Below are 19,028 nucleotides of genomic sequence, written 5' to 3'. Positions count from 1 at the left end.
CTAGTGGGTATAGGATAGTGTTAATGTGTGAGGATCGCTGGTCGGCGCGGACCCGGTGGGCCGAAAGGGCCTGTTTCTGCGCTGTATCTCTAAACTAAACTAAACTAATTGAAAGCTGACTAGTCTGTATTTTGCTTCGTGCATTAGGTTAATGACCAAAGGTAGACAAAAATGTCTGAAGAAGGGTTTCGACCCGAAACGTTGCCTATTTCCTTCGCTTCATAGATGCTGCCTCATCCGCTGAGTTTCTCCAGCATTTTTGTCTACCTTCGATTTTCCAGCATCTGCAGGTCCTTCTTAAACAGGTTGATGACCAAGCCTGGTTATAGTCAATATAACCAGTTTTATAACTATTATTACTGTACAATGAGACATAACAGTAGGGGTGACACAGTGGTGCAGCAGTAGATGCCTTACACCACCAGAGAACCGGGTTCAATCCTGACGACAGGTGCTGTCTCTGTGGAGTTTGTATGTACTCCCTGTGACTGTGTGGGTTGCCTCCGACTGCTCCAGTTTCCTCCCACATCCTGAAGCCATGCAGTTTTGTAGGTTAACTGGCTTCTAGTGTATAGGATGCGAAACTGGGATAACATAGAACTCGTGTGAAAGGGTAATCGTTGGTCGGTGCAGACTCAGTGGGCCGAAGGGCCTGTTTCCACGTTGTATCTCTAAACTAAACTAAAGGATCTGAATTTAATGTAATAAGGAATGGGAGCCAGTTGAAGTTGTCAAGGATGGGTGGCTTGCTAATTGTTTAGCAGCAGTGTTGAAAGGGAACAGGAAAATTAGTGAATACTTCTTCCTGAAATTATATCAGGGGTGGGTGAGTTGAAGAATCTATGTATATCTGTGCAGGCAGATAAGAGCTGGCACAAACATCATGGGCCGAAGGGCCTGTTCCCGTGTTGTACTGTTCAATTTGATATCACAAAAGCACAGCAGCAAGATCAAAATGGAGCTGTTATTCAGGAAAATAGGTTGTGAGAATGAATTATTTTCTTCCTAGCAGTTGCTCTATCGCTGGCAAAGTATCAGTGAGGAAAAATGAACATTAGTAATTGTACATCGTGGCTGATTTCTCCATGGCAACCATTCATTTAGCATACATAATATTGAAGTCCTGTTGAGCGAAAGGGCACACAGAATCCTCATTTATTGTCAGTAGAGGAAGAAGGCACTGCTTGTGGGGGAAATAGACTCCTTAAAGCATCTGAAAATGGATTTCACAATTTCTAGCTACCATTGAAATAGTAGGCAATGTTACAGGCAGTTCTCTCGTCAGCTCACAATCCCTGTAATTATGGGCAATATTTACAAGAAAAACAATCTTACAGACACATATAACAAACAATCTTTATGGCATCTCACACTGAAATATGTTTCCTTTGTAGAAATCTACATATTGCTCTGTGAATACAAAAAATAGGAACAGTTTTGCTCTGACCTAGATTATTTATTTTAATTAAAACACATTAACCTACTGAATTTTTATTCCTGCTGAGATTTTAAACCATTATATTCTTAACCCAGATGAGCTTAGTGTGTTTTGGACGAAGCAGTTTAATTTCATTACGACTGACAATAATTTTTGATGTATGTTTTTCATAAAAATGTAAACTCATTATCTTTTATCTTTCAATTATATTTCTCTCTTGACCAAACCATGCCTTTCAGTGCTCTTGTATGACAACTCTAAAGGGCCTGTCCCACAGTACGAGGTAATTCAAGAGCTCTCCAGTTAAAAAAAAAATCAAACTCATGGTAAGCACGTAGAATGCAAGTAGCGGCTACGTCGGAGCTCGGGGCGTCTCTTAGCAGCTTGTAACGCTAACGGCAGGTACTCGGGACACGCGGTAAGCTCGTGAAGATTCGTGAAGATTTTTCAACCTGTTGAAAAATGTCCACGAGAGCCCCGAGTACCTACGAGCGGCTATTACCGTAATTCTCCTAGTTCGAATCAGGGGAAACTTGGGAGAACTCTTGAATTAGCTCGTGCAGTGGGACAGCCCTTTAAGGCGGATCATATAGTCATAGAGACATGCAGCACGGAAATAGGCCCTTTGGCCCAACTTTGCCCATGCTGACCAAGATGCTCCATCTTAGCTAGTCCTACCTGTCTGCATTTGGCACATATTCTACTAAACCTTTCCTATCCATGGAATCGTCCAAATGTCTTTTAAATGTTGTTATACATGTGAAGGAACAGCACGGAAGCAACAGCAGAAGATAGCCTGAATCCTTGGATCTCTGCCCAATGAGAAGCAATGTGTCCAAATATAAAATCCCACCTTCTGCAGATAGAGTAACCAGGCGTTCATGAAATTGGTATTAAAATAAAAATAGCCTGTCAAAACTTTGATGTACTGTATTCACACCCAAAGCTAATTTAAGCTAAGAAAAATCTACACCTCGAATTTTCTGTGCAATGTTCAATAATTGTAATGTGAAAAGGGCAAATTTTAAAAGCAACGTATTTTGGGGCAAGCATTTTGACAGAGGGTGGTGGGTGCCTGGAATGCGCAGTCAGGGGTGGTGATGGAGGCAGATATAACTGTGGCATTTCAGAGGCTTTGGATATACACGGAATGGATAGATGTGCAGGCAGATGAGATGACTTTATTTTGTCCTCATGTTCAGCACAGATATTGTGAGCTCTGTTCCAGTGCTGTACTGTTCCATGTTCTAATGTAGTTTTTCTTGTCCCTAAGTAGTAAATACAGGTGTATTCATTGGTCTTCAAGCATTGTAGAGCACCTTCATAATATAAGAATGTGGAAACCTGAAGTTAGCTGACAGAACATATGTACTTAAACATACTCCCCACTGAGGAAATAAGAGATCACAAATTTCAGATGAAAATTAACTGAAACCTCATTATTCACTCATTTCAGTTTTCATTGAGTAAGTCCCTCTGTTATGATGAAGGTGATTTTGAAAGCCATAGAAAGTTATGATGAAGGTAATTTGGAAAGCCATTGAAAGTGCTGGGGAATAAGTCTGTCTGAGATCAATGCAGCATTTAGAAAGGAGATGAGGAGGGATTTCTTTAGTCCGAGAATGGTGAATCTGTGGAATACATTGCCACGGACGGCTGTGGAGCCCAAGTCAATGGATACTGTACGATGTTTACATATTCTGTTGTGCTGCAGCAAGCAAGAATTTCATTGTCCTATCTGGGATAAATGACAATAAAACACTCTTGACTCTTGACAGTCTTGTTTAGTAAGGATGTCTGGGGTTATGGGGAGAAGGCAGGAGGGTGGGGTTGAGAGGGAAAGATAGATCATTTTTTACCCAGAGAGTGGTGAATCTCTGGAATTCTCTGCCACAGAATGTAGTTGAGGCCAGTTCATTGGCTATATGTAAGAGGGAGTTAGATGTGGCCCTTGTGGCTAAATGGATCAGGGGGTATGGAGAGAAAGCAGGTACAGGATACTGAGTTGATCAGCCATGATCATATTGAATGGCAGTGCAGGCTCAAAGGGCCAAATGGCCTACTCCTGCACCTATTTTCTATGTTTCTATGATTGAATGACTGGGTACACTTGATGGGCCAAATAGCCCTATACTGCTCCTAGAATTTCTGAAGATCACTTTTGTCATTTCTGTAAATCAGCATATGCAGTTCCTTGTTTCTACATTTCTCCAGATCATTCAGCAAGATTGCTTTCTTTGAACAGAGGTTTAAAGTTCCCAGCATGTATACCTTAATGTTGTTTATTTTCTTCAACTGCTGGTGAGAACAGTAACATGCCTTTATTAATAATTTTCATAACACAAATATTCAACCCATTTCCATTATGTAGTTTAAAATGTTGGTGCAAAAGACAAAAGTGATCTTCAGAAATTCTAGGAGAATATTTCCATTCAATGGAAATGGGTTGAATATTTTGCGTTATGAAAATTATTATTAAAGGCATATTACTGTTCTCACCATCAGATTAAAAGTTATATAACTTGATTAAAAGTGCCTGTTCCTGATGAATTAGTATGCAGTGCCATGTTAATGAGTCCTTAATTACTGTGGTTGGTTGACCAGAATTATAAGAGTGGATATGTCAAGAAAAGTCCCTGAATTTATACCCACAACCAAAGATCCTATAGCAAGCAAAATAGATCACTCGATGAAAAAGATGTAGTACGGTCATGGGCAGATTCATGGGTAATTTTCGGCTCCATTTCCGTAACCGGCTTCAGTCTCCGCATCAAAGATCCCATAGCGGAGCAAAGATACTAGTGCGGAGATGGAAGCCGGTTACGGAAACATCCTCGTAAAAATAAAAGTTCTTTGGTAAAAATCTTCTCATTTTCAGAATTATAATTTATTCACAAACTGTTCCCTCGCAACGTTGATTACACTGCGAGTCGGGTCGGGTCCGGTTACTGAAATGGATGAAAAAAGGCCCACGTTCCGTTCCGTTGCAGTGGAGCTCTGGAAAATTATTTTTTTTTTCCTCCGGCTTCGTTGAAAGCTTTAATCTGTTGTAAAAAAAATTTGAGTTGCGGAGAGCAGGGTAGCGAGGGGTGTGGGGTTTGGAGAAATGGAAATTGCCAGAGGTGTAAAGACAGGAGGTCACATAACAAAGTCTCCAATGTTGCATTAAGACAGTGTTGATAGTTAAATGATGGCAATAGTTGCATCTTTTTTACTTTGATTAGAGAGATATAAAAATGTATTGTTTTTGGCCATGAATATCCATTAAAAACTAAACAATGGTGTCAGGATAATAATCGAGCTCTTAACATCAGCAAGATGACTGCGTTGGATGATGACCTCAGGAACCTGTGGTGTGAACAAAATCCTGACCTCTTCTGCAGAGCTGGTGCAGAGATGGTAGGCAGCTTCAAGTTCCTAGGCATCCATAACACCAGCAACCTAACCTTGTTCCTTCCCACTAACGCGGTGATCAAGAAAGTGTAACGGCGTATTTACTTTCTTATGTATCTGAGAAGGTTTGGCATGCCCACGAGGATTCTCTCAAACCTCTTCAGATGTGCTGTGGAAAGTATTCTGACAGGATGCGTCTTAGCCTGGTGTGGCAACTGCTCTGCTCTTGACCACCTGAACCTGCAGAGAGTGGTGAACACAGCCCAGCCATCACAGGCTCTGCACTTCTTTCCATCTAGTCCATGTTCACAGTGTGCTGCATCAGGAAGGCTGAAAATATTATCAAGGATGCTTGTCACCCTGCTTTTCCCCTCAGGAGCATGAAAGCTTAGATGTCCAGACAAGAACAGTTTCTTCCCCACTCCTATCTAACTCCTGAACCACGTACCTCTCACACCCCATTCCCAGAGGTGCTGCCGCACTTCCTTTCTCTTAACTCTACCTCATTCGGTCATTCCATCATTCCACTTGAAAATATTATTTAGCGCCAGTTTAGTTTAGTTTATTATTATTGTTGTCACGTGTACCAAGGTACAGTGAAAAGTTTTTAGTTGCTTGCTATCCAGTCAATGAAAAGATTATATATGATTACAATCAAGCCATCCACAGTGTACAGATACAGGATAATGGGTATACTGTTTTGTGCAATATAAAGTCCAAAAAAGTGTGGTTAAAGATAGTTGGAAGGCCTCCAATGAGGTAGATAGGAGGTCAGGACCATTCACTGGTTGACAAGAGGGAGTGACTGGGGTCAGACTGGTCCTTCAATATGCTGGTGGTTTTGCCGAAGGCAGCATGATGTGCAGATGGAGTCGATGCAAGGGATGGTTGAGGCTACTCAGATGTTGCACAGCAATCTTGCACCATTTTGCTGTCTTGCACTCGCCATTGTATTGTTGTATTTATCATAAATATCTATGCACTATTTATTTTGTGGGCTTCATGTGAATAAGGAATGACATTGCATCTTGGTGCGTATAACAATAAACCGGCTAATGTAATCTGATCTAAGACAAGATTCTTCATTACACCTGGGCTCTTGTATGAGAACAACCACAAATAACATCATTAAAGGAAGGGTTTCGGCCCAAAAAACTAACGTTCGTGTTGTTCTTATTCATCAGAGATACGTTGGCAACTCCATTGAACAGTTTATAATCTACTTTATCAACATGGCTGTGATGGCGACCTATCTACATCAGGAGCACATGAAGATTATTCCCATCTTATCGGGGCTCTTTGCAGTGGCAAGGTGATGATTACTATGGAGTGGGCACTTTATGAGTTATAGAGAGATGGCTTTATGAGTTTTTAAGAAGGAACTGCAGATGCTGGTATATCGAAGGTAGACAAAAATGCTGGTGAAACTCAGCGGGTGCAGCAGCATCTATGGAGCGAAGGATCGGCCCGAAACGTCGCCTATTTCCTTCGCTCCATAGATGCTGCTGCACCTGCTGAGTTTCTCCAGCATTTTTGTCTACCTTCGATTTTTCAGCATCTGCAGTTCCTTCTTGAACATTAAAAACAATAACTTGGATTACTGTTATACCTTTAATGTAGTTGAACATCCCAATGCGTCAAAATGGAGAGGTGTAAGAAAATATTTGGAACTGTGCCAATGAGATATGAAAGACACTTGACTAAAAGCATAGTTAAAGAGGAAGGCTGACAGGAGGAGGTAGAAAACCAGAGGTGTGGGGAGAGGATTGAGTGTTGGGCTTTGGGAGCTTCCCAGTCATGAGTAGTTTTTATTATCATATGTACCAAAACAGAACAAAGAAATTCTTACTTGCAGCAGCACAACAGGTTTCTAAACACAATACTCAAGACACAACTGAAAAGTCTGTACATTAAATGCAGGGATGAGGAAGAAGCCAGAATAAGAAAAGAGTAAAGATCAAAGAAAAGAAACCCCTCATGAGAATCAATTGGAACCAGACAGAGAATTGTCACCATTGAATAAATAGTGATGCATTATGTTAGTTTGCAAATAATATAGGCCAAAACTAAATTGACGCCGCTTGGCAAAAAATAAATGCCTAAAACCCCAAACAATCCGAATTATATTATTTTTTAATGAGACAAACAATTGGAATACATGACTGTTATAAATATATACACCACAATTTTCTGATATGCAAAAGTCCCTATCTGCATATTTAGTTCAGTGAAGTCCTTTGCAATGGCAGTGATAAATTAGCATTGGGCAGTGATAAATTAGCATTGAGGATTGACTCGGGGTTTCAATAGCCTCATTGCTTCTTCAGTCGCTGAACGCTGCCATCTTCATTCTGTTTTCACTATAGTTAAATACACTCTGCCAGAATCAGGTATTTGTTATACCGAAGGGGGGAAAAACACATATATTACTTGTACTGTACATAATTGGCAAAGTGTCAGTCATGCCTAGGTTGTGTATGGAACATTGTCCTTCAAAATCAGACGTTCCCAGTTGAAAGTTAATGATAATCACCAACCATACATTTAAGGACCTTCCTATGCCATTGACACCAGGAAACATGGTGCTCACCGTGCCTACGTGTCCCGTGACGTATTACAGAAGACGTGTTTTAAGTGAGCTAAATTCAAACAAAGATCAAGCATATGCAGGTGCTGATTTTGACTTTGAAAAATGCAGTCTTTGATAAAAGTAAGCCATCCAGCCATTTGGGACCCACACACGGAGAAATATAAATTTACAACAGTTTTTTTTTTCAACAACTTAATCTCCTCTGGAGTTAAGTAATAATATTCCAGTCAAGTGGGGTTACAGAGTGAGAGTTAGACCTTGGCCTCACTGATATAATGTGTACATGTTTTAAACTCATTCCATTCTTGTCTTCATGTGACAATTGGATCAGATTACTTACAGTTCAACAGAAAACTCAGAAGAAGAGAAATGGACTGTGTTGCATTCAAAGGAGTTAATTGGCAACTCTGGAGGCAAGAGATACCACAACAAAGATGCCTTAGCACAACCACTGGTGGGAGGATTTAATTACAATGTGACACATTTAGACAGGTCATTTACAATATAAACTGGAAATTAATGTGAAATAGAATTGACATAAGTGTGACAAAAATATAATAAATATTGTTTTAAGACAATGATTGCATGCAGATGTGAGTTTTAATATATTATTAATAGATGGGAAGGACATGATTGCCAACCTCCTTGGTGGTATAAGTATATTGGAATCTGCTGCGATGCCATTAAAACCCTCACTGTATTCTTACACGGGAAGGGAGGTCACTTATACAAGAACACAGCGGACATCAGTGAACTATACCAACTAAAATCAATGGGGAATATCAGGAGAAATATTAACACCACAGATCAAACTACCTTCATACTTCATGTGTTCTCCGGCATTAACGGATGTATAATTAACCTGGGAAAACAAGTTAAACTACTGGCTTCTTGCAATAAGTCTGCCCACTGTCTCATCTACTTCTACCTTCTCATCGTGGTCCTCAAGATGACAAAAGCACTAAGATAAACTTGACCCTTTGGTTCATTTGGCTTCTCAATCCATTATGTCAGTTAAACTCTTGTCTTTTCAATATAAGCATCTAAGTAAGTATCTGTTTCCAACACAGTTTGGCTACACAGATATACTTCCTCTGAATTTAGTCCAACCTTGACATTTTTCTCTTATCACTTAAAAACAAAGTTAAAATATAGTTTTTGAGCTCCTCTCAAAATAAAGCAGCAACTTTGTTCAGTTCTTCAATATTGCCTTCAATACTCAAAGTAGTGCTAATGAAATATTATTTTTTATAATATGCACACATACTTTAGCATGGAAACAGGCCCTTTGGCCCACCATATTGACCACCGATCGCCCGTTCACACTACTTCTGTGATATCCCACCTTCTCATACATTCCCTACGCAGAAGGGGCAAGTTACAGAGGGGCAATTTTAACCGACAAACCCGCACTTCTGGGAGGAAACCAGAGCACCCGGAGGGAACCCACGTGGTCGCAGGGAGAACGTGCAAACCACACACAGACAGCACCCGAGGTAAGGATTGAACCGGGGTCTCTGGCGCTGTGAGGTAGCGGCTCTACCAGCTGCAGCTATACCAGCTGTGCCACTGTGGTGCCCTTATTCCTCTTATGACAATGTCATGAACAAGCAGCTAAGCCAAACAGATTGACATCTGGGTTAGATGAAGGAATCAATGGCAGCACATAAAACCTTCATGCTCTTATCTGCTCACAGTTCCATTTGCAAGCTTATGTTTCTTGGAATATAAATATCACTGCAGAGATATTGATTTTAATTATTTGCGAGCTTTCCTTCTACAATTACGGTGCAAGTATTTTATTTATTTTTTACACAGAGGGTAGTGAGTGCCTGGAACGTTTTGCCAGGAGTGTTGGCTGAGACAGAGACGATAGCGGCGTTTAAGAGGTACGTGGATATGCAGAGAATGGAGGGATATGGATCATGGGGGTATGGAGAGAAGGCAGGTACAGGATACCGAGTTGGATGATCAGCCATGATCATATTGAATGGGCCGAATGGCCTACTCCTCGGCTCGAAGGGCCGAATGGCCTACTCCTGCACCTATTTTCTTTGTGCAGGCAGAAGAGATTAGTTTGTTTCATCATGTAGATGAAAGTAGTGAATTCCCTCTCTGCTATTCTTCTTCTCTGCTCTATCATGACCTCCCTCCCCTATCATGACCATGAATAGCCTGCAATTGGTGCATCAGACACTGTGGACCAAAGTTCACCAAAGACACTGTGGCAGTTCCTATACTGTACTTTTCTATGTTGTATAACATTATATGTTTGATGCTCCTTGGTCACAGAATGGGTTGTAGTTACATTTCCCACCAAGTCTCAAGGTTTAACTTTGAAGCATTTGAAATGTTTTGGTGAATTTTCCTGCACATCAAGATGAGGAAGAGCGAGGATGGATCTGATAATGATGGGGGATGTATTGGGGTGAGTGTCGCAGGAGAGAGTTTGCAATAAGCAAGAGCATCAAGAATTGGGGGAGTTTGGCCTCTGGAATCCTACATGATACTCAACCGATCCAAAAACAGTGGATTCCAGGAACATAGTGGGTTAACATATGATGAGCATTTGACGGCACTGGGCCTGTACTCGCTGGAGTTTAGGAGGATGAGGGGGGGGGGGGGGGGGGGGGGGGGACCGCATTGATACAAAACAGTGAAAGGCCTGAATAGCCGTTGACGTGGAGAGGATGTTTCCACTAGTGGGGGAGTCTAGGACCAGAGGCCACAGCCTCGGAATAAAAGAACGTACTTTCGGAAGAAGATGAGGAGGAATTTCTTTAGTCAGAGGATGGTGAATCTATGGAATTCATTGCCACAGACGACTATGGAGGTCAAGTCAATGGATATTTTAAGGCAGAGATTGATAGATTCTTGATTAGTACAGGTGTCAGGGGTTATGGGGAGAAGGCAAGAAAATGGGGTTGAGAAGGAAAGATAAATAAGTCATGATTGGATGGCGGAAAAACCTTTTTGGGCCAGATGGCCAAATTCTGCTCATTTATGAACTTATGAACAGTGTGTTCAAAGTACAATTGTCTCTCTAGGAAACTGGCCCATCAAATAGCACTGCTTTGTGATAAGAGACACAGAGATCAACAAAGTGCCATTGATTCCTCATTCCCCTCCTTCCTTTTAAACAGTCAAGCTGGAAACACCAGGTCTTTAACCCACAGTCCTGATACAGATGTATTTGGCAATATGGAGGTTTTTTTTTAAATGGACTAACTTTGATCTTAACTAACAAACAAATTCATGATCGATACATTGTTCCTCCAAATATTGTCAATGCAAGTTGAAATGTCTGCAACATTTAGAAATATGATTAGCTTTACATATTTATATATATAATTTAATTATCATTGTTTCTGAAGGAATTCAATCATGAACTCAGCAGCTCCGATTAATCAAGTGTAATAGCCGCTTAATATCCATGAACGAATATTTTCAGAGGCCAACCTGCGCTGATATCGATCAAGGTTTGCATGGTACCTTGTCATTGGAACTTTGCTTTTCATGATGTCCACAGGTGTAAATAAATTCCTTGCTGCCGCGTCTCACCATTTGTTTGCAGTCAACTAATATTAACGTGTGAGCACTAACATCGCAGATAATGTCACAGGGTGGAGACGCTACACCTTGTGGTCGACTGATAGTTCCTTAATAAGATGGAACCTGGTAGAACTAAAGTATATTACGCATGCACTTGTACCTCAATTAAAGCTGTGCTTGGTGTGCATTTATGAATGAATGCACCATTCATGGGCTTTTATCACTTGAAGTGAAAACTGCAGGGTAATCAAGTACTTAAGCCAGCGTTCAATCTGGCTTTCAGCTCTGCACCTTAGCCACTGTTTTTTCATTAATAATGGGTGCCCGAATCTGAGATGGCTGGAAAGATCCATTGTCTGACCTTATTGCCTTGGGGCTGGGTATATAGTTGAAAGGAGTCACTCTGGCAGCTCTGCTGGGAGAGCTGTGTCTACTGGGATTGAAGTGCATGTGAGCTGGGGCAATGGAGTGGCTCTCGGTCTCCGACGAGGAGGCCATATTGCTCCTCATAAGTAACACTGCGTCGGGCTCCTGTTCAGTTGAATGGATGCCATAAATAGTCTCTAAGCTCTTCCCGATGAATGGCCTGCTCCTGACATTCCTGTGAAGAGCTTGCTGAAGGTGTGGGATTAGGTCCAACGTGGGTGAGGTGCTGGAATTAGTTTTCGTAATGGGAAAGTCTTCAGTCTGCACAAAGGCATCGCTCGTTTTGGTTCCCACCGCCACTCCCGCTTTGCCGGGCGGCCGCGCGGACTCCGGTTTATTGACCAGCGTCATCGCTGAAGGTGGGAGAGAGTTGCTGAGGAAGTACGGAATGTCTTCGTCTTTAATTCTTCTCCACGTTCCCTTCAAACTTGGCTGGTTCTTTCTCACCTGCTGTTCACTGCGTCTGGTGGGTCTGTCCGTTCCCCGAAGCTCCTCCTCGCTCTTGGTCTTGTCGCTAGACTCCGAGGATGCGGAGCGGGTGGAGGACGGGCTCGCCGCCCTCTGCAGCACGTTGATGTGGGGGGACGAGGAATAGCGCTTGAAGTGCTCCTGCTTCCAGGCGGCGCTGTTCTTCACGGGGAGCCTGGAGGGGCTCTCCGAACTTGGCCTCCTCGACCACTTCTCGTTCCGCACCGCCGTCTCCTTGCAGGCAGCCTTGCGCTGACTCGCGTTGACGGTGAGAGCTGGCCTGGCGACCTTCAGCGCCGGGCACTGCGACGAGCGCAGGAGGGCAGCCTGAAAGTCCGACTTGCTTCTCCTCGGCGATACAGACTGCGAGAGCGACGAGATCGACTCCGATGAAGACGCTTCGGACTTCTGCCTCTTCAGAAGGCCCTGGGACTCCTTGATGAACGTTAGCTGCCGCACAAAGTTGGACTTATCTGACTCGCTGCCGCTTGACTTTGCAGACGACATTCTCACCAGGTCCAACCTGTTTGGTGGCATCATCTTCTTCGAACCTTGGCTCTTGTTCGATGCAGTGGTATTCTTCTTCTGAAAAGTGGACAGCTTCTTTACTGGTGTCTCCGGCTTCGCTGGTGCTTGGCTGTTTGATACTTGGACCGGTGACTTACGAGTGAGTTTACCCGACGCGGGCGATCTGATGTTCGGAGTGGAAGGCAAGGAAGTGACTTGAGTTCTCTGTTTCTGGTCAATTTTACTGACGATGGTCTTCGTTACATGTGGCGTCACTTGTTTGTTGGGCTGCGTAGATGAAGTTAAATTCCGCTGAGGCTGTCTGGATGGTGTTGAATTCCTCGATGACCCCCTTGATGGACCTCTTGTTATTCTTGCAGGCGGAGTCATACTTCTCTTTGGGAGAGAAGTGTCAACTTTCTCCGTCATTTGTCCAGGTCTGTGCAAGCTTCGAGATCTAAAGGTCTGATTAAGATTTTTGCTGGAAGCATTATTCTTGGGTATCGCTTTCTTGGAAGGAGTGTTGTTGGCATTGTTGTTGGGCTTCTTCCACATGTCGGGCATGTAGATGACGGTCCTTCCCCTGAAGATCACCGGTAGACTCACGGCCCGGGATGGTTGCTTCGGTATGTTCGAACCTCTGTTGGCATTGGAAGGTTTACCCGCAGTCGCCTTGTGCTCAGTCAGTTTCTTGCCTTCCTTCGCAACGTGCTCGGCAGCCTCCAAATCACGGGGTTGCTCTTTCTGAGTCCTTTTCTTGTCCTTGCGCTCGATCGTGAAGTGGAGTGTCGATCCGACGGACAACCCCGACACAAATGACAAAATAGAGTCGGATTCAGAAGAGGGTTCCCTCGAAAGGCAGGCGGCTGCCTGGTGCAAACTGGTGACTATGGAATTGGCACCTTCCTGAATGGCTTTCCACTCGAAGCTTTCCACGTCAGGAGATGACAGGTCAGACAATGAGCTACAAACGTCTCCGCTTCCGTCGTTCCTCTGCGGCAAATCCCAACTGACGTTCGCCCCGGCGTGGGGTTGCGAGTTGCCGTTCTGGCAACTCTGCTTTGCCGATTTCTCCGACTTTTGCTTTGAAGAATGCTTCCTTTTCTTTGGCATTGCCGAGCTGATGCACTTCTGCAGGAGATCATCTTCCGAGTCGTAACTCGGGGAGCTGGGCGAGCTGTCTCTCGTGGTTGGCGTGGACGAGTACCCCTGGGTGAAAGATTTGGAAGCCGCGCTGGAATTTGCAGACTTTTTCCTAGATTTTACAAATGCTTTCCGTGTCTTTGTTTGAAACTCTTCCAACTCCACGTCACTCAGAGAGCTTAGCGAGGAACTGAGGGAGCAGAGCGGACTCTCGTCTGTGATCAGCGACCGTTCCATTTTAGCCGTTTTGAACTTCATGGTGGTCTTATAATTCTCGTTTGGTTCATTCATAGCTTCTCCATGTTGGGTGATGACCAAATTTTCCTCATAGTCGCTTTTAACTCCGTTTTTCTGTTTGACTGAGTCTTTTGAGACACTCAGCCTGTCTAAAGTGTCATTTTCATAAAAGCAGTAAACAGCTTCCTCAGTGGGCGTGGTGTGGCGCATGGACTGGAAGGCATAGCTTCCATGAATGTATTCTCCACCAGAAACCTCCATTCTCTGCTCTCCTTCCTCCGCCCGCTTGCACCCCATTTTATCCGGTTTCACCAGCTGCCTTGGCGCCGCATGTTCCTTCCGCAAGATATTTGCCGTCAGTCCTGACTGGAACACAGGATCGTTGTGGTTCTGACATTGCTGCGGAGGTAGAGGGTTCTGATTTAGTTTTTGAACCTCCCTTTGGTTGACGTTGATAAGCAAGTGCGATTGTCCTCTTGGGATTGAGCTGGAGTGGGGACACACCTCGTTTATATTAAAATGGTACTTGTTCCCATGCTCGAGGCTTTTCTCGTGCATTCTGATAGATATCGGTACCTCGAGGTCGTCAGTGTTTTGTCCTTCTGCGGGAATGAGTTCCCTTCTCTCAGTGATCTCAGGCCTGACTTTAGCCACACTGGGTGAATCCCTTTGCGGATACTCCAAGGTCTCATCACTGAGGGAGGCTGAGCTGGAAAAGTTGACCGGAGTCCCTTCAACAGAGTCCGAGTAGGAGGAGTCTTCTCTAAAGTTGTCGTTTTTAGCGACGGTGTGCCCGCCTGACTCCAACTGAGAATGAGCTGGCAGTAACATGTAAACGGGCAGCTGGAGAGACTTCTTGGACTGCAGCACTTGACCGGACAAGCCAGAAATGACTTTCCTGAATTTAGTCGGCATCGCGGAATTAATGCATTCTTTCAAGATTTCAATGTCGTCGTCAGAGTTCTCCAGGATGCAATCCAACTTATCAGCCTTCTCCATGCCGTCCGCCGTCCGTTCCTCTCTCATGTCTTCCCTCTTCTCTTGTGCCAGGCAGTTGAAGCAGCTCTTCTCCTGCAGAAGAGGCATCAACTTCAGCTCAATGTCCTTCTGAATGTACGGCTCGTGAAGGGTGAGGGCGCTCAGACTTGATGCACACGAGAAGTTCTCGTTTGGCTTCTCCAGAGTGAAGTACAGCATGGTGTCAATGTCTGCCGGAAGCTGGAAGCGTTCCTTGAACTCGTTGATGTCCATGTGCTTCTTCATCTCACTGTCCCACTGGTTATTGGCTTGGTTGGCATCTTTGTCCAGATGGTCCAGCAATGGGGTCTTACTTCTGCTAGGAGGCATGGTTTGCCCAGGGCTGTCCGGTAGATCACTGGGGCTGATGGTACCACTCACCATCTCGCTGCAAGGGTCACTCTGAATGGAACTGACTATTGAAGGACTTTCGAAGCTTCTGAGAGAGCTGACTGAACTGCACCTGCTCAAGACCAGTGGCGTTTCCTGCAAGTAATTATCGGACAGACTCGATGGGCTGGAATCCATGTTTCTGGAAGCTGCCCTTTTCCTCATCAAAAACTTTTCTTGCTTCGGGCAAGGTATTTCAATGGGCTGTGACGTGCTGCTAAATGAATGGTCGCTAGATTTGAGCAGCATTTCTTCCGAGCCAAGAGACTCATCGCTTATAGTCTTTTCAGCAGTCAGTGGGGACTCTTTCTCGACACCAATAATCTCCAGCGAAGAATCGCTGTCAACGTCATTTTCACTCCCAATTTGCACATCCAGGGCATTCTCAGCAGATGAGAGGGACGACAATGAACTGCAACGTGAAAAGCAAATTGGGGTGTCTTCCACGCAGTAGGTTTGCAACGTTTCCTGGCCGTTGGAGCCTGGCGTACAAGCAGATGTGCTGGAGAGGCCTTGACTCAAATCTCTGTTGCTCTGAGAAAGCCCAGAATGGACCCACGCCTGTTTTCTACTTGTCAAGCTCTGAGGAGTCAAGGAATTTCCTGGGCTTGGACTAGGACTACTTCTGGTAGTGATTGAAGCCACTTGGCTCCTTTCATAAAAGGGTGAAAATTGGCTCTTACTTATCTCGTCAACTTTTCTTACCCCCCAGGCATCATTCCATGAGGTTCTGGGTTCTCGGGACCTTGGTTGTCCATCAGATTCTTTTCTATCCATCTGATGGTTTTCTCCGTTCTTCAGGACCAAATTATTTGGTCTTTTCTGATACAGAGGAAGCTCTTCCTTTTGTCCTGAACTTGAGGATTCCTTGGATGAACTCATTTGGCTTTTAGTGTCCTGTTCAGTGCTATTGCCACACTCCAGACTGTCACTTGATAAGTTGGCATCGTCTGTCCTTGCACCCAAGAGGCCTTGTGCCTTCACGCGTATGCCTGAACTGACGGCATCGGCAAGGTGACGGGGCGATGAGGACTTTGTCCTGGGTTCATTCAGATCATCTAACGCAGACTGCCAGTCGATGCACTGGTCTTCAGAGCTGAGGCTAAAACTGTCCTCTGAGGATGTGTGCATGTGCGACATATCTTCCACTATTTTGTCGATCCTGGCCACCGTTGTGGAGATCTGGTTCACCAGCCTCTCCGCAGCGATCGACACGTTGTCCGTGGAGGGGTTGAACTTCTGGAGATCCACCTGCATCCCGTCAAGATCTCTTTCTGACTTCGAGCTTCTTCCAGCACTACGGCACCGTGAAAAACCTTGCCCTTGAAGGAAGGAAGAGTTCAGATACATGGACAGCATAGACAACCCACCGGTTTCCAATCCAGTTGAAATATTGGGGCCCTCATCATCGTCAAAGCATCCAGAGTCTGAAGCATAATCCTTGGCCAGACTTTCAATGTGCCGAAGGGGCTTGTTGATGTTGGAATGCTTCGGACTGAGTTTCTCAATACTGTCAAAGGTCTCCGATAAATGTTTTGCATCCAGCTCGGCCTCGAGGGCCTTCTGCTTCCTCATGTACAAAGAAGGCATGCAAGAGCCCGGGGATATCATGGCGGTATCCTTGTATTTTGCCGGCCGGTTAGTCAACAGGTTCCTCAGGGCAGCTGCACTTCCCATGGCGATCATCTTGTGTTTGGAATGGATCAGGTTCCTCAGCATGCTGACTGCCCCCATGTCCCAGAGCAGTTCCTGGTCCTTCGCATTCCGAGCTGAAAGGTTCCACAGGGTCCCGCAAGCATTGCTGACAATGGTCAAACTGTGGGACTTCAGATGCTGCAAGAGGGTCTGCAGGCAGTTGTAGTCACGAAGAACTTGCCTGAAAGATAAATCAGATCGAATGGTTTAACCCCAATGCCAAAACAGTAAGAAATGAGAAAATATTATAAATGCCCTTGTGTTTTGAAATATTGTTTTGAAATTGTGGGAACGGTCCTTTTGTAGAATGTTAGAAATTTACAGCTGAATAAAGATGCCGTTCACCTCACTACGCTCTTCCATACTGTAATGTAATGGTTAAATGGGGTTTTCAGCTAAGATCAAACGGGCAGGTATACTAAACATATCTACAATCAAATGAAAGTTGAACAATAGGTAGAGCAATGGAGAAGATCCAGAGTAACGAATATGGTTCTCAGCATTGCAGAGCGTCAAGTCCACTGGCAAAGTCCAATGTCCACAATGGGGTAGAGGTGAATTGGACAGTACCCTAGGTTAAGGAAGGTATTAGAACATGTGAAAGTTGGTGTCTTTATAGGTGATCCAACTCTGATCAATGCTCAGCCTTTCCCTCAATAAATTGCCCTCCTTATCTTTATTACTTTCTCACTGTTCAATGGCGGTAGTATTTTCATCTTTTCATCTTAACAAAAAACTATTTCTATGAAACTCAATGTGTCAATACTTCAAGTGAAGACATGTCAGAGGCTGAAGGTAGATGGGACAGAGGTATATTAAATTATTAGATGCATATATAGGGTAGACAGTCGGAACCATTCCATCCCAGGGTGGAAGACTGAAGAAGGATCCCAACCCAAAACATCACCGATCCATATTCTCCGGAGATACTGATTGGCCTGCTGAGTCACTTCAGCACTCTGTGTCCTTTTGGGCATAGCTTTAAGCTAAGAATGGTGGATGTTTAAAAGAGATATATGGGACAAGGTACTGAAAAAAATGGAAGCCTTGTGCTGCCAGTTTGTGCTAATACTTGTACAGTGCCATGTTCACCCAATAAAAAGAAGCAAGACTCAGATTTCTAACATTCTTTTCAAAATCTTAGGATGTCTGAGAGTTAAAGTTAAAGATTGGGTAGATTAACTGTCATAATGTTGTATGAATTCTACATCCAGTTTGCATATAGCAAGACCAAGTGTGATAATAACCAGAGGATAATCCAGGTAAATACTCCTGCTCTTCTTTGGAAGTGTCATGAAATGTTTCATGCCCACTTGAGCAGGCAAAGGCATAACGATCTATTCAAATGTGGAACCTCCGGCACTTGGGAATCTCAGCTGAGGATTTTGTGCTGGGGAGAGGCTTGAACTCACAAACTGACTCAGAGAGTGAGTCGTGCTGTATGCTGTGGCCCACATATTCAGACAACATTCAAAACTGTTGCACTGAGAGTTTCTTCTCAGCTGTTATCAAGGCAACTGAAGCATCCCATAACCAACTCAAGAGCAGCCCTGACCTATCATCTACCTCATTGGAGTCCCTCGAGCTGTCTTTAATGATACTTTACTGGATTTGCATTGAGCGTTATTCCCTTTATCCAGTATCTGCGCACTGTGGACGGCTCGATTGTAACCACGTACAGTCTTCCGCTGACTGGGCAGCACGCAACAAAAAGCTTTTCAACAAAAAAAAGGGCTTCCGGGATGCATCACGGAGCCGAACGAACCGGTGGGCTTTGAGCAACCCGGCGGGGGGGGGAGAGGCGCCGAGAGGGAAGAGGGACCCGGCAGTCCACGTGTGGCGGCAGGCCTGGTTCACCACTGCGAGAAGATAAGACTGTACTAAGGACTTTCAAAACTTTGTCGGCACCAGAAATGTGGCGACTCTTTCTGTACTGCCTTTGTATGCGAAAACAAATTTCACCTACATGTGACATAAAATTCACTGTACTTCAGTACACGTGACAACCATAAACTAAACTGAACTCGCAAACGTCTGACAGGCAGTAGATAGGACCCAGACACGTGCCGACACTTGGGTGCTGCCTAGGTTGGATTCAAAGCAATGCAAAACCCCATGTACATGTGGCAGAGTATCATTCATTCATTCTTTCAAAGTTCTGACTTGGTGATG

General features: G+C 44.2%; 1 protein-coding gene across 2 annotated transcripts in view; it reads right to left on the bottom strand.

Annotated features, from left to right (window-relative positions):
* Positions 1-10,343: 10,343 nt before the first annotated feature.
* Positions 10,344-19,028, bottom strand: part of apc2 (APC regulator of WNT signaling pathway 2) — a 199,270-nt gene continuing 190,585 nt past the window's right edge. For both annotated transcript variants that reach the window (XM_033046474.1, XM_033046475.1), the window contains one exon: positions 10,344-17,037. In XM_033046474.1, coding sequence (XP_032902365.1) covers positions 11,253-17,037 — 5,785 coding nt within the window. In that variant the 3' untranslated portion in view covers positions 10,344-11,252. The remainder of the gene's footprint in view (positions 17,038-19,028) is intronic.

Source organism: Amblyraja radiata, chromosome 29 (genome assembly GCF_010909765.2).
Source record: "Amblyraja radiata isolate CabotCenter1 chromosome 29, sAmbRad1.1.pri, whole genome shotgun sequence".
In the NCBI taxonomy this organism is placed as follows: Eukaryota; Metazoa; Chordata; class Chondrichthyes; order Rajiformes; family Rajidae; genus Amblyraja; species Amblyraja radiata.
Note: the sequence above shows the minus strand (reverse complement) of the source record. Positions and strands in the feature narration are given on the sequence as shown.